Here is a 15,953-nt window from a genome sequence, read left to right as displayed (position 1 = left end):
GCAGATCCTACAATGGCATAAGATGTAATGTACCAAACTGGCCAAGGAGAGTAGTCAGCCAAGAGGTGTCCATTTGTCATGTCCCGGTAGCGAAACACACTACTCCTCTGACAGCTTTTGATACTACCTTATGCTACCGTAGGATCTGCTTGGAGATTAACTACAAGGGTGGTGTTGCAAAATATACCCACTAAAACGTTGTATCTTTCTTATAGCAACCTTCTGAAATCGTTTTGTTTTTACGCAGGTAACACATCATTGGCCACCCATGCCGTGAACTCAAGTAACCCCGACTCTACAAGAGGCCCTTCCCGGCTGGTGATAGTGGTGTTCTCACTGGTGGTGGGAACCTTCAGTCTGGTGGGCACCGTGGGCAATGGGCTGGTCATCCTGGCTTTCTGTACTTACCGGAAGGTAAAGAGTAAAAAGAGTTTGCCATGTGGCATTTCTTTGAGAGATTGAGGTTATAACTATCCTGGAGTCCAGTCTTGTTAGCTTTGGTCCGCTCCCAACAGTCGCTCCGCTCATACTTTGGTCACATTTGCACCGGTGCCTTAGCCTCTACCAGGCTCCACAGGTCGCTGGGGGAAAATGGGACAAATATATCCAAATAACATACCAGTGGAGTTAGCTGCAACTATACTCCTCGGACAGCTAACTCCTCTGGCATGTGATATGTCTATATTTGTCCAAGTTCTACTATATTTCCAGTGACCTGTGGAGCCTGGGGGAGGGTAAGAGTTCTAGATGGACCTCATACGTGTATACGCATGTGTGAACACAGCTTTAGAAGAAAAAAAACATCTTTAGATAATTTTTCCCACTGACAAAAGCATTAAGAATCATGTCTTTACAGTGGACTTACGGACTTGAATGTATACGCATGTGTGAACACACCTTTAGAAAGAAAGCACCTTTAGATAATTTTTCCCACTGACAAAAGCATTAGGAATCATGTCTTTACAGTGGACGTACCGACTTGAATATACACGCACGTGTGAACCCGGCTTAATTAATACCTTCAATATACATGTAGTTTTATTGCACAACAATTGTACGGGGTACAAGGTATGGCATCTACATAACTACAGCTCTAACTCTATACAGAAGTTGTAGTATGGGATAAATTTCTTACAGTTATTGGAGGTTTTTACAATTATTGGAGGGATTTCTAATGTCTAAACCTTCTTTGATATATTTTCCTATATCTGTCATGCAGGGATTGTCACATGTCATGATGTATTTGAATTTGCACTTCAGGTCCATCGAGATAAACCCTTGTGTATAAGATGACAGCCTTGTGTACAGAGAATTTCGTATATCAGAATATTTGGGACATACAACCATAAAGTGATATTCGTCTTCAATTAGCTACCCATTCCCTCCCCAGGTCCGAACTACCGCCAACACCTTCATCCTCAGCATCAGCATCAGTGACGTCATCATGACTGCCCTCCAGTACCCCACCAGAGTGGCTGCCATGGCAACCGGAGCCCCGCCCCTCGGGGCAGCCATGTGCCCCATCCTGGGGGCGCTGACCTTCTTCAGTATCTACGTGTCCTTCTTCTCCGTGGTGCTGATAGCTCTGAGCAGATACGTGCGCATCACCAAGTCCATAGACACCTACAGGAAGCTGTTCGGTCCTTTCAGGTCCTTCCTGTGGGTCTGTTTGTCCTGGGTTGTGAGCGCAGTACTGGTAGCTCCCGGATTTCTCGGCTACGGTAAGTTTGGGTGGAACTCACGAAACAAGACGTGTGGCCAGGTGTACCCACATCCGTACCAGTCTCACTACTTCTCCAACGTCTTCGGAGTGACTTGCTGGGTCACCCTCTGCCTTGCGGTGGCAATCTTTCTGAAGATCTACTTCGATGTGAGGAATTCTGTCATGAAACTGGTTGAGGCAAACTCTGGTGGTGACCGTCATCCGGACCAGCACGTGCCAAAGAGACTGATCAAACAGACGAAACACATGTTCATATTCTTCTGTGCGTTGGCAATCAGCATAACCCCATATGTACTGTTGAACAGTATAGACACGCATGTGCGGTTTCTACCGAGTGCCGTGAGGATCATGTTGATCGCACTCTTCGGCCTGAACCATGTGATGAATCCGTTTCTGTACGCCTGGAAGCTGACGATATTCAAGCGGGCATTCAGTGCACTCTTTCGCTGTGAGAGCCGCCTAGCGGTTCAGCCCAGAGCTGCAGTGAACAAATAATCAGACGGCCATGTTGAAGTTGAATATTAGGCCACGTTGATTGTTGTTATCATTTTAGACTGTATCTTTTATTCAAGTCTATATATTGCCATACGTTGTCACTAATACAATTGTTGCGCAATAAACCATCTATCTATCTATCTATCTGTGATTATATGGATGACGTATGATAGAACCCCAAAACTGATTCGAGTGTGTGAAAAGAAAATTGACAAACAAGTTGCCTTCATTACGGAATCTAATTGGCCAGGAAGGTTTAACAAATGAGTGAACACAAGGACTTGATTTTTTTCACATATTCTTCTTTGAGTTGCATGTAAAGTATGTAAATTTGAATGGGACTTAGTTTGTATCTTAGGAATGTAGATTTTATGATAAATACAACATTGATATTTATTTGTTCAGTCGGTGTAGCTCTCTTTTTATGTGTTTCGTAACTTTTGGAAATAACTACCATTGAGTTCCGACAAGTATCATTTTAACATCAGGTTTACAAAGGAAATGACCATTTCTTGTCCGTCAATGTCAACGTCAATGCGAGATTTGCACCAATAAAGATAAAGTGTGTGTAAAGCACCCCATTTCTCGTGCGCTATTAACAGCTAGAAGTCTTTCTTTATCAAGCACCCAACTATGGTATTATCAGCTCCGTGCTTGAGGCGTTTCCAAAAACGCAGCGACTGTGGTCTTTGCAGTACCAACATAAGTTGCTAGAGGACGTTTTAAAGAGATGGTCTCGTGACTCTCATCAGCTGATTCACGTACAGCTGAGGTTCCGGGTCGTCGGAGTCGCTGCGTCTGAGTTTTCGCCGGTTGTGTGACGTTTTTACCCGGGCTAAAGCAGAAATAAGGTAAATCCATCGCTTTCTTGGACCAATCTTCATATTCTTGTAGAAAAGATGCGACTGGTTAGTGAATAGAAGGTGTTTTTGTGGGTCAGAATTGGAGGTTTGCCCGTGTGTCTTTTGTTGTGTCCCTTGTGACCGAAAGTCGAACCGGTATACGGTATCAGTTTTGTTGTTGCGTTACGATGTTCGTTACCTTTGCCTTGGTGCTGGTTGTCTGAGTGAATTTGACTTGTGTGATCGCCTTACAGCATAGGAATGTGTATTTTCCCCACCGCAACTACCCCCCTCCCCCCCCCCCCCAAACACAGTCACACAGAAAACAGCACGTGATTCACTGAAAGAATCTCTTTGTTGCGTAATACATAATGCATTGATGAGTAGTTAGACGATGTCATCCTGATGTCATCACAGCACACCGGGATGCACTACGGAAGTGTCCTCGTTGTCAGCCCGTAGGATAGTGGAACGTATGTATGGTCTTTGTACCCTATAGCTGACGATTTTGTCTTTCTCAAGTTTATAGAAAGTCTGAAATATAAATTGCATTTATATATAGGCATGATAGAGGCAAGTAACATCGCACCTTGTGGCTTTTTGTTGGACCTGTTCACTAGCTGTAGGCAACGTGGCGCAATCGTCAGCACGTTTGACTCAGGTCCAGAAGGTCCTGAGTTCAAACCCCGACATGTCACCGGTCTTGTGCCCTTGGGAAAGGCACTTTAGACGACTTTCCTATATAGGCTACAAAAGTCTTCAGCAAATTGAAGTTGGTAGCCTCAAAAACGGAAGAAGAAAAAAATTATTTTGATTCCCTTTAAAAGTTTAATTTCCTGCTGTGATTTGAAGCGAGTTGGCAAAATGCATTTGGGCCTTTGGCAGTTTAACTTGATAAGATTGCATCAAGGAGTTTAAAATCAAGCATATATCTCTCACAAATCTTGTCTGGTATCGCTTTGTTCCAGTGTAGATATTTTCACTTGTGTGGAGATTCATCGCGTTGGTTTATTAAGCATAAAAGTTAAAACTAAGCCTGATTAAATCTCACTTATAGCAGCCCGCCCAACGTTGGGGCCAGTTACAGCCCCAGACAGCAGAGTTTGTGTTTCACAGACTAGCATAAAGCAATCAATAGATGTTATATAACAGAAAAGTACTGATTGTTCTACCAAATCTTTATGATTACAGGACTTTGGATACAAAAGTATTATACTTTTGACTTTTGTTCCACCAAAATGTTTACTGGACTTTGGATACCGGTAAAGGTCAAAGACCAAACAAGCAAATACATTGTGTCCTAGTCTGGCATCCATCTCTATTCCATACAACAAAGATGTTAAATATACATGACTGTTTGTTCTTTAACCTTTACCGGTATCCAAAGTCCTGTAAATATGCTAATAGATTTGGCAGAACAATCAGTGCTGTGCTGTAACAGTGAAACATCTATTGATTGTTATTTGCTTTAGATGAACAAACACGATGGTGAATTGGAAAACAAGCCATGAATGTCTTAAACTGAAAACATCTTAGAATACGTGTACAGTCAAAACTGGCCAAGAAGACCACTCAGAGAACCGATAAAATCTGGGTTGAGTGGACAGGTGGTCACTATAGACAGGATTCTTAATGGAGGGTCTGCATGCTCTTTTACGTAAGGCATAGGCAGCCTATTTTTATTTCTCATGATTTGTAGGGAAAACCATCTTATCTACGTAGTTCAGAGCGAGGCGATGATATTTAGCGTAATTGCCTTCCTTGATTTAGCGTAATACATAGGGGGTTCTTCTAAATTCAGGGTTGTCGGGACCCCCATGCAGACCCTCTTAAGTGGACAGGTGGTCATTATAAACAGGATTCTTACTGCAGTCCAGGGTTCGAATCCTGCCGTGTCACCGATCTTGTGCCCTTGGGAAAGGTACCTTTCCATACTTCACTCAGGTGAAAGTTAGTACCTAGCTTTGGTTAGAGCCATCCCTTGGATATGGTAAAAAGAAGATACCAACATGGTTGCAGGCAAAGTGATAATGCCACATAAAAATGCTCAGTAAATACTGCTGTATAACGTTTCTGTAGATAAAGTAGAGAGAATGTGGGCTGGTTAATAAGCAAGAATTTACATTGGCAAAATTAAATGTAGAATACATACTATGGTCTTTCCATGGAACTACTGCTACAGTATAGTTAGATAGACTCCTGAGGTTTGTCAAAGCATTGATGGTGATCATCTGACCCAGTCTCCTAATGAAGAAGCTACTTTACAGGTTGCAGTTTTCACCATTTCTGCTAGGTAGCATGATTGATGCATGAACAGTTTGTGGCAATGACTTCTGATGGCTATTGCAAAGACATTACAGAAGACTCTGCCATCATTCCTCACACTTTCTCACATGTTTCTTCCAGGTTCAAGAAAATGTCTGTCATGGATTTCCAGATAGACGGGCTGGTTGCAGCTCCTTTCACCCCCATGAAGGACAATGGGTATGTCCCATTTTCTCTAAAGACTAACCGCCTTCGCTGACTTACCGCAGTGCTGGCTTTTATTTGTGGTGGAGTTTACTAAGCGGTTATTCGCAATTTCTACATGAGAAATGAACAAGCCTGCGCAGAAACTCCCTCTCCAGGCATTAGGGAACAAGTAGAAAATCCCAGATCTGATAAGCGGTCCCCCACCACAGAGAAATTATAAAGGCAGCTCTACTAGAAGTCTGCATAATAGGCTAATAACTTAATGTCACAGAGGAACAGGTCCTGCAAAAAAGACTAACTTCATATGGAAAATACTAAGTTTGAGCACAAAAATGTGAAGCTAACACCAGAGTGTTTGATGATGTTCATTCCTTGATAGCCTTGATTCTTCACTTAGCGGTGGTACATTGAAGATGGAGATGTGTTTTCTCTACTTCTTTTCCAGGGACCTAAACTTGCCACTGATAGATCCGTATGTGGACTATCTTGTAGCCCAGGGAGTGCTGAATACCTTTGGTAAGTTTATACTGTGTTTTTGGTATCTCCATGAAAAATGGACAATACAGTTTTGGGTGTGTCTATAGTATATGTCTGTGTGTTCGTGTCTACCTTGTCCCCCCAACGACCTGGAGGTCAAGGGACTAGGTAGGTAGGTAGGTATAGTATATGTCTGTGTGTTTGTGTTTCCAGATTTTTGTATAACTCAACAACCTCTTGATGCATTAAAATGATCTTTGGTATGTGGGTAGGGGTTGGGAAGGCAAAGGTCAGGGTCGATTTTGGGCCGGCTTGTATGTGACCTTGGTACTGCAGCAGAACTTCCAGTTTTTGTATCTTTTTTTTTGCAGTTTGTGGCAGTACCGGGGAGGGAGCCAGTCTGTCCATGGCAGAGAGAAAGTCGTTGGCAGAGAAATGGGTTTCTGCAGGGAAGGGAAAGTAAGTGATGCTACTGGGTACTTCACCTTTATCTGGGGGGTAACCTATATCCGTTGTTTCTAAAGACAGGGTATGTAGGGATATCAAGTCAAAGGACAGTGGTTTTAACTGCAATGTTTTCAAACTACTGCAGTTTAAAGCCTCATTGTGTTGACTTGATATCCCTACATACCGTGTCTTTGAAAACAGCGGATAAAGTGAAGTTGAATTAGCGTTGTAGTGAATCATAGGGCTTTTTGTTTAAAAATTAAAGGAAGGCCATGATATGTCTTGTCTCAACTGTAAGATAGCTTTTCATTTGTCCACAATCTCTCAGAGCTCTACAAAGTAGCTGTCAAAAGCTGAACCCAGGCCAGTCCGACCTGTACATTCAAGTGATCACCTCTACATAAGGACCGCCTGGCTTTTGTGATAACATTTTGATGGTCACTCAAGAATCAAGAATCCTGTCTATAGTGACCACCTGTCCATATAGACCAGTCTTTTTGTGTCCCCAGACTGGTCCTCTTGTGCAGGTTTCACTGTGTGTCTAGTTGTTCTCTGTCATTGCTTTGGGGTCATGTGGCGCAATTGGAAGGGTGTTTGATCTGCCACCTGCTGATGTACCACCGTTCTTGTGCCCCTGGGAAAGGCCATTTACACAAGTTTCCTCACTTAACTCGTTTAGGGCTGTCTCTTGTGTAGGACGTTAAATGGAAGTCCCGTGTTTCAGGATAGGAACACCTTGAGCATTAGCCTGAGTATCATCCGTATTCTACCGGGGCTCCTTACACTTGCTACCCCTAAAGTGAAGTGAGTGTAAGGAGCCCCGGTAGAAATAGGATGGTACCCAGGCTACTTGAGCATGATAAAGATCACGCCAAACTTATCGAATAGAGTAGGGGTACTTCCCAGTGTGAGTGGTTCAAAGCCCACAGTAAAGAGAGAGTAGTCAGCCCATCCAATAACAATTGTTGTAACTTGTGTGTTGCAGACTGACCAACGTGATCGTCCATGTTGGAGGATGCAGCATCACGGATAGCCAAGAACTGGTCAGACTTCTTCTTATTCTTGTTACAAAATTTATGGTGTCATCTTTTACCTATCTGTTTATTTGTCTAAGTCTGCATAGAATGTCATCCATACAAATTCCTTGCTGTGGCTTTATCTGTTGGTCTCCTTTTTCCCACTCCAGGCACGCCACGCTGAGAGCATTGGTGCCCAGGCCATCGCCACCCTCCCAACCTGTGTGTTCAGGCCCACCACTGGCAGTAAGTAGCTCGGCTTTTTTGTCTTTTTATTTTTTCTATTTTCTATTTGTAGACTTTGGCCAAAACTCTAGTGATACAATACAGTTTAGTAAAACTGAAAAACTGGAATGCATGAGACACTTAATATATGTTTCAGCCCTTCTATCAGGGCTTAGAAACGGAGATGGGCGCTTGGCCTGATACATCTTCTGATCAGGGAGGTTGACTTGTTCTGATGTGTGGGCAACTTTAGCATAGCTTATACTGTAACTGTGTTTGATGTTTTGCCTTGACAGAACAAGTAGCAGAACAGCTCCAGATCATCGGTGCAGCTGCCCCCAGTCTGCCTCTGTTCTTCTACCACCTGCCGGACATGTCCAAAGTCTACAGTAAGCTACTTTCATGCCATAGTGCAGGGTTGGACAAGTTTTCTAAAATCGACTTGTCCTATCGGGCAAGTAGTTAAAAAATTTACTCGCCCAAACCAACTTTTCACTTGCCTGAAATCTAAATGACATTTTTCTATGTATATTCATGGCCTTCAATGGAATTTTTCTTATTGGCTCTATTTTCTGTGTTAATCAATGCTTGATGTCATGACTTTGAAAAGTAGCAAGTACATCAAAATCTCACTCAATGGAGAAAAGCTATCTTGTCCGATCGGGCAAGTGGGGAAGGACATGCACTTGCCCGATTGGCATTTTCACTTGCCCGGGACTATAGGGCTAGTGGACTTGTTTATCCCTGTAGTGTTTGCAGACCTGCTGTTCGTTGTACACTGAATGTACAGCAGGGTTCTTAAGCTTACCACTGCAGTTTCAACCATAAGGATGCACTATGCTATGATTTTGTATCCCCTACGCCATTATTTAGCCCCTGTAAATACAATGTGTTTCAACCAGTATAGGGGGATATTCTTTTGTTTTGTAACAAATGTAAAAAAAGTTGTTGGCTGTATTGCATTAAATTTGGTCCTAAAAATGCAGAAAATAATATTTCTGAAAGTTACGAATTCTAAACCAGAACCACCACGCACCCCCTTCAATGCTCACGCCTGCGCCACTTGCCACATGGCTTTGCTGTGCTAAAATGCCCCCTATGCTGTGAAAACCTGGTGAGAACCCTGCACAGATGTGGTAAATTTGTGTGCATACATGTAGTGCAGTGTTTCAGTTATTTGGCCTCTTTGCTGTTGTCTCGCTCCCAATTTGTGTTTTACAGGTACTTGTACTTGTAAGAATGACTGGCTTTATTTAGGATGAGATGCTATAGTGTGAGGTTTTATCAAATCTCTGTTAGCTGCCTAATAGAGCAAGGTGTTGCCTTAACTTTAACTTGCTGTTGGATATTTCTCCCAGTCATGGTAGAGGACCTCCTAGATGCCCTAGAGACGGTGAAAGTTCCGACGTTCCGAGGCTGCAAGTACACAGACTACAACATGCTGGACTACGGGCGGTGCCTGGTGCACAGCAACGGGAAGTATATCATGATGTACGGCAGGGATGAGGTGAGATCTGTTGTGATATCAGTATAAAAATAGTATAGAAAAACACCCCTCTACTCCAATGTACACAGCCCAACATCTAAATATTAAGTAGCTCCAGACCTCAAGTAAGAGGCACCGAACTTTGACTTCCTCTTTGCACCACGACCCGAGCACTGAGCCTACGTGCCACCGCCGACTCTCTGTACCTTACTAACACTACACCAGAATAGACGTTATAGCAACAGCTGAGTGTCTATGATTTGATCCATCTAAAGAGCTGAGAAGCACAACAAGATCTAGCTGAACTATCTTTTTTTTTGCTGATATTATGAAAAAACATTTTTTTGCTGTTTTTTTTTTATTCCTTGTGTCAGGATCCAATGAAAGTTTAGAGCTGCGTTAGCTTGTTAGCTGTATACAGTATTGTAAAATATTAACAGTTTTTCTTGACTCGCACACAATACTATAGGGTGAGTCTAATGGTATAATATAACTGTTACAGTACTATGTTAATGCCCTGGTCCAAAAACCAAGTAGATGTACTTTTTTTTACTCGCACACAATGCTACAGGTATACTATAGTGTGCGGGTAGCTTGACAAAAGGCTATAAGAAAAACATTCTGCCTTTTTGCAAAAATATTTACCTTTCTTTCTTGATCAAAGTCTTATCACTTAAAATATGCACCGCCAATTTCAGGCAAGTCTCCGACAAGTCTGTGGGGCTGAAAGGCAAATAGAAAAACTCTGATCAAATTGGTCATTTGCCTGTACAGTCAAACCTGTCTATAGCGCCCACTCAAGGGACCGGACAAATTTGGCCACTATAGACAGGTGGCCTCTGTATAGAAGTGGCAACTTGTAGTTAAAATACCCAAGGGACCGACAAAAAGTGGCCACTTTGGACAGGTGGCCCCTCTGTAGAGGTGGCCCCTAATACAGGTTTGACTGTACCTTAAAAACAATTACTGCCTGCACCTGTACGTGATGTTACATTTATGTATATATACTATATAACATTATATATGCAGCCCTAATATTGTTGTATTTGGTCCACTCTGCAGCAAGGTCTGTGTGCTTTGGTGATGGGAGCTACGTCATTCGTGGGGAGTACCTTCAACTATGCTGGTAAACTTTCTAACATGACTCTAAATAGTTACTGTACTGAAAAGTAGATGTAAATTGGAAATAGAAAGTGAGTGGAAATATCCCATACATGTACATCAACAGGTAACGTTAGGTCACCTTTGTCCGTGGGGTAACCTATTTCCATTGTATTTGAAAATAGGGTATTTTTGGATCATCAAGAAAGACGGTAGTTTCACACTGCAATATCTTGAAGATATTTCAATTCGAAACAAATGTCCGTTGACCTGAAATCCCTAGGTCATGACACAGTTTTCTAAACCAACGAATTTAGGTTACCCCTCAGATAAAGGTGAACAAGCATTATACTTGCTGTCACTGGTTTTGCAAAATTAATGTGAAACGTTGTTGTTTGCATTCTTTTTTTGTAGGTAAAATGTATTCTTCTTTTTTAGGTAAAATTTATAACCGTATGCGGACAGCGTATGATAATGGGGACCTTGAAGCAGCACGTAAAGAACAGGTAATGTAGAATTTTCCATACAGTTAGATGTTGACAATGTTGTTTTCCATAGTAGATTCTGCATACATGTGAAATCAGAATTAACTTAAAGCTGTGCGCATTGCCATTTTGTAAATTGTGCTTTTAATATTGTTTGCAGTGTAACTCAGGATGTTTGTTGTTCAGATGTTACATGTAGTTACCACTCTGCTTGGAAATCATAGTAAAAACTTCTGCTGTTCAAGTTCATCAGATGTTTGCAGTTATTTAAAGAAAAATCAACCATTCTTTAATGGGTATTTAGGTCCTAGATGAAAGCAAACAGAAAACATACAATAGCGACCTCTGCAAAAAGGAAAGCATTGACTACATCATGTTCAAATACTACATTTGTTTGAAGTGTGTGTTTAACTTGATTAAATTGATTGATTCAATGATTGGTTTTATTCTGTGATATTGTTGTTTGATTGTATTTCCTGTTCATAATACAGGTACATCAGATTTTAGCTTTTCATTATTATGCTTATCAATAATAATTTCTCTTTAGCTTATTTCACGATTCAAGTGATTTTTCGAACATAATTTGAACATAAATTCCTATCTATGAAAATACTTTCTTCTATGGTGTAACTTTTGAAGACTTAAACTTGAAAAACTTTGTTTGTTTGTTATCTCTATTATCTTATTTTGAAAAAAAAAAGTGTATTGCATGACAATTTCACAGAGAAAATCTTTTCGCAACAAAATATGTGACAACATGTTTTACCCAGAGTTTTTTTGTGAGCCTGTACAATTGACAGTTTGACAGACAGACACTGACAATGAGTTTTATAGACATTTGTGGAAGGCAATACCATCTACTGAAATCACTGAATATCCTTGAATTTCATGAGGGTCTGCATGGGGTACCAAAGTTTTATTCCAGAGCAACTGTCCATATTATGCTTGATTGCCATTCAAATTGGACCAGCCTCTGAATTATGTACAGTGAAACTTGTATAAGCAACCACATCCTTAAAACGACCATTGGCCTATAACAACCGCTTTTGCAATTGGCTGGTCCCAATTTTTTTTTAATGTACATGTATCTTTATAAAAGTTAGAAAGCCAAGTTAACAGTCTTCAATCTCTGTTTGAGTCTGAGTTTTACGTCCGGACATTTCGACAATATTAATTTGAGTGAGTTCACTAGAAACTTCCAGAAGCAAATCTCAGAATTTTATCCAGTTGTAGAGATTTAAAATACTAAATGTATGTTTGAGACATCTGATTATCGTTTAAAAAGCGTGGGACCCTCAAAGATATATGGATTAATTTTCCCATTTACTCTCTCTTTGACTGTTGTTAAAGAACAGTAACAGTTACTTCTCTTTAATTTCAGTTTTTACGTTATGGTCAACTGATTTCTACTTCTAACTGATCTTTTTGATTTCAGCTCATGATTTTAGTGTGACTTCAGATGCTGACTTCTACAACTGCTGTGTTTTAGCTTCTACCAAGTTGATGTTTGCATCTGATTTCAGTGTGATTTCTGCTCTTATCCTTCTGGTATCATATGTTTAAGGCCTAGGGAAAAAATGTAACAGTTGTGTTTCCTGTTTCAGTCTTGAAAAATTAGGGTCTGTAGGTAGGAATTATCCTTTTTATCTATCTTATTCTATTTTTTTATACTTTGGCCAAGACTCTAGTGATACAATACAGTTTAACAAAGGAAAACTGAAATGCATGATAACACTTATATTTTCAATTCAAACTTGAATTTTGTGCATAATGGTTACAAATCTGTGAATACATTTAACCTTCTTTAGATAAGAAAACCAGTACTATTTTCTTTTTACTTGAATAGGAAACAGGTTGAATAAAAATTCTACCTGGAAGCTATGTGACTCCACTGCCCAGCAGTGCCCACCCAAAAACGTCTAGGGTCGGCAGTTTTTTCTGGGGTAGTTCGGGAAACAGGAAACACATTTTTCCCTAGGCCTGACAACTGCAAATGATAGATCTATGTTGTTCTTGCTGAATATGGCGAGCGGCATATTTTTCAACCTCCAGCTTCTTACTGATTTCAGCTGATTTCTGTGTGATTTCTGCCCTTGCTTTTCTGCAGCATATGTCTCAACATTTCCTAAGGATACTTAGTAATCATGGTGAGTGGATATCATGGAACATATATGTGCACAAGGATGTGCAAGGGGATGCAAGAGCTCTGGATTGTAGATGTTTTCTTGCTAGTGCCAAAATTGTTACAGCTCCAAGTCATTTTAGTAATGCAGAAGTCAAATGACCATTTCTACTTTTTTTCCCTAGTACCATTATATTGAGGTACAGTATACAACGTATCTGCTTAAAAGTCTCATTTTAAAGTCTCCCATCTTCACCTGGAAATCAGTACCTTCTCTTAGCTTTTTTACATTATACAAATGTGTAAACCTGACTCCATTATACAGTTTTCAAAACCAAAAGTTTTAAAGGTTCTTTTGTTAGCCCTAAACAGTCACTAAATGATCCTATGTCAGCTATAAATAGCCTTTGATACCTATATAATCACCAAAGACTTCCTATTTCTATTAACATAATTTCACCTTTTTTCTCAGTAACTTTTACCTCGTTCACGACAATGATAGACATGACAGATGGACAAGTTGGACAGAGGCATTAGACTAAATTAGAGGCTTTATTTCATCCATTAGCAGAGAGATACAAACATGATACAGAGAATCATGGTTTCTGTAGTATTCTACAGTGATACAGACAATGAACAAAAAAACAGTATTTCTAACAATAACTTCAGAACAATACACTTTCCCACAAAGTCAAAAGACTGGTCTAGTTTTTGATACAAAAATGTACTTTTTGACAAAAGGGTTTTACCAGGATTGGTCAATAAAAACTACATTTTCCGCTTGCCTTTTTTAAGCCTGCGCAAAACACCTGTTCATAAAGGTCTATTTGCTGCCGCACTGCAAATTGGAACCAACTTGATCACAACCTCAGCTGCCAGAAATGCATTTTATCAGGATTTCAAATCAGATCAGTTCCACAGGGAACCACCTATGTGTGCGCATCACCACAATGCTCAGCAAGCTCCAAATGCGAATTATCATTAGATTCTACGCCAAATCAAAGCTGAATAAGCAAATTTGAACTAACACACAATTATATTTTGTTAATGTTTGATGAAAGATTTGACCAAGGTTCTGATGTTTGATGTGTTCTCTTGTCAAACAGCTACTCTCCCAACTGTTCTTGAAAATCCTTTGTGACCATGGACCTGGTAAGGAACAGTTTGCATACTACATGCACTACAGGGGGAGGGGGGCAAGGACATTGTTCTTTGTCATTTTGCACAAACAGTGGACACAATGAAAGAAAACCAGGCTTTGCCTTTGTAGAAATGTCTAGAATCATTCTGGGCTCTGGTAGGGGTTCTGAGTGACCTACAGTCCTTACACAAAGGTGTCCGTATTTCAGAAAGAACAAGAAGGGCCCAACAACAAAGAAAAGTATTTTCGACAGTTCTCTTAAATTGGAAGATACTCATTTCCGTATGTAAACGACAGCGAAGAAACCAAGAAGTTAAAGGTACAACACAATTCTTTTCACTGGGTCAAGTCAAATTTAGCTATGGGTGCAGCATGCTGAAATACACCTCTGGCCAGAATATACCTTACCATGGGTAGATTCTGGCATGTCACACCTGTATATATTTTATCCAGCTGACTGAAATAGCTGTCCATTTTCTTTATTCCTCTAATCATGCCAATGAAAGCAATGACTCACAAATGAAGTATGAAATGATAACTGGAGACAGGGTATTTTCTGACTGTTGTTTGTGGATTATTGACAGTCCATGTCTCAGGCCCTGAAACGTGCAAGGGTGCTAACAAATGGACCTGGTAAGATCCTGGAAATATAAACTCATTTACAAAAATGGATTCTTTAATAGATTTGTCAACATATCGTTCAAATCAATGTCTTTTAATGAGGTTAAAAGATGGAAATACATGAAAAGTAAGAGTTTTACAAATGTTAATTTCTAAATTAATAAAAGTAATTTCCAAGATAGTAAAGATCTTCATTTGACATAAGCAAGTAAGGATGACTCTTGAAAACGTTTTTTTTTAATCTGCAAATTCTTTAGATTATTTTTCATCTAATTATCATCTAAACTTGATTTTTTTACTTGATTACTTTATCTCTGTTATAAGCTCCAATTTTATTCTTTGGGAGTTGATGGTTTTATTGTTTGATCGCTAATGTTGTCAGCTTGAACAGTCAATTTTCACTAAAATTGTAATTTTAGATATCTTACTTTAGAGTAACTTTGACTTCTTTTAACATTACCATATTTAGAAATGAAATTGTTGAAAATCGTTGAGAGTTGATAAAAATTTCTTCATATCAAATTTAAAGGCAATGGCACCCATTGAAGTAATTAATCACGATAGTTTTTAAAAAGTTCACTATTATTAATAATGAACAGTATGTTTGTAAATCTTAAAAATTTCTGTTAATCTGTTGAAATTGTATAGTATAGTCCAAGCATCATAGCCTCTACCAAGCTCCCCAGGTCACTGGAAAAATAGTAGAAATTGGCCAAATAGACAGAAAACACATCAGAGGAGTTGGGTGGCCGAGGAGAACAGTTTGTGACCTAATGGCCAATTTCTACTATTTTTCCAGCGACCTGGGTGCCTGGTAGAGGCTACAAAACTTCAATCAATGGTTGTGGTTGTTTATGTTTTTTTCTTCAATGCTTTACCCCAGGGATGGACATAGGACTGAACAAGTACCTCATGACCATGACGTCCGGCATTGACTTTGGGCCGCCCCGCCCCCCCATGCAGCGCCGTTCTGAGGAGGAACTGGCCAAGATCAAGGCCAAGCTGCAGGCCTGCGGTTTCTTTGAAGCCGTGAAGTAGAGTGCTCTCTTCGGCTGGGTTCACATGTGTGTGTTTATTTATTCAAGTTCGTACGAGGTCCATATGGAATTCTTAGCATACAGTCAAACCTGTCTATAGCAGCCACTCAAGGGACTGGAGAAATATGGCCACTATAGAGAAAATCAATTGACCATTGACAATCAGTTGATCAATTGACCATGACCAAGCTACACATGATTTCAGCTCCCACTAATCTTTCTCACCAAGTTACATTGTCTCGATCGGTAAATTCACCGACAAA

The 15,953-nt window shown here is 40.2% G+C and overlaps 2 protein-coding genes across 7 annotated transcripts; both read left to right on the top strand.

The window, feature by feature from the left end:
• The first annotated feature begins 150 nt into the window (after window positions 1–150).
• On the top strand, window positions 151–2,267 carry LOC118406157 (adenosine receptor A2a-like). Its single transcript, XM_035806045.1, has 2 exons — window positions 151–414; window positions 1,391–2,267. The coding sequence occupies exon 2, from the start codon at window positions 1,445–1,447 to the stop codon at window positions 2,216–2,218; it is 774 nt and encodes a 257-aa protein (XP_035661938.1). The 5' UTR covers window positions 151–414; window positions 1,391–1,444; the 3' UTR covers window positions 2,219–2,267.
• A 683-nt stretch (window positions 2,268–2,950) lies between these two features.
• Window positions 2,951–15,829, top strand: LOC118406156 (N-acetylneuraminate lyase-like). Of its 6 annotated transcripts, none has more exons than XM_035806041.1 (13): window positions 2,951–3,069; window positions 5,467–5,544; window positions 5,978–6,048; window positions 6,381–6,468; window positions 7,442–7,499; window positions 7,643–7,718; window positions 7,994–8,086; window positions 9,056–9,204; window positions 10,246–10,309; window positions 10,723–10,790; window positions 13,998–14,043; window positions 14,617–14,665; window positions 15,537–15,761. In XM_035806041.1, the coding sequence occupies exons 2-13, from the start codon at window positions 5,477–5,479 to the stop codon at window positions 15,586–15,588; spliced, it is 882 nt and encodes a 293-aa protein (XP_035661934.1). In that variant the 5' UTR covers window positions 2,951–3,069; window positions 5,467–5,476; the 3' UTR covers window positions 15,589–15,761. The 6 variants fall into 6 exon arrangements, with proteins under 6 accessions (XP_035661934.1, XP_035661936.1, XP_035661931.1 ...); XM_035806043.1 differs by lacking the exon at window positions 14,617–14,665 and adding an exon at window positions 12,877–12,916 and having other exon boundaries at window positions 15,537–15,671; XM_035806038.1 differs by lacking the exon at window positions 13,998–14,043 and having other exon boundaries at window positions 15,537–15,829.
• Window positions 15,830–15,953: the final 124 nt, after the last annotated feature.

The sequence above is a fragment of the Branchiostoma floridae genome, chromosome 18 (genome assembly GCF_000003815.2).
Source record: "Branchiostoma floridae strain S238N-H82 chromosome 18, Bfl_VNyyK, whole genome shotgun sequence".
NCBI lineage: Eukaryota > Metazoa > Chordata > Leptocardii > Amphioxiformes > Branchiostomatidae > Branchiostoma > Branchiostoma floridae.
The sequence above is the reverse complement of the archived record's forward strand: the minus strand, read 5'-3'. Positions and strand labels throughout refer to the sequence as shown.

Excerpts from the sequence above, each read along its gene's own strand:
- LOC118406157 (XM_035806045.1), top strand. The coding sequence starts at position 1,445 with ATGACTGCCCTCCAGTACCCCACCAGAGTGGCTGCCATGGCAACCGGA.
- LOC118406156 (XM_035806038.1), top strand. The coding sequence starts at position 5,477 with ATGTCTGTCATGGATTTCCAGATAGACGGGCTGGTTGCAGCTCCTTTC. Across the intron at positions 7,719-7,993 it reads GTTCAGGCCCACCACTGGCA|AACAAGTAGCAGAACAGCTC; the intron begins GTAAGTAGCTCG and ends TTGCCTTGACAG. Across the intron at positions 9,205-10,245 it reads TGATGTACGGCAGGGATGAG|CAAGGTCTGTGTGCTTTGGT; the intron begins GTGAGATCTGTT and ends TCCACTCTGCAG.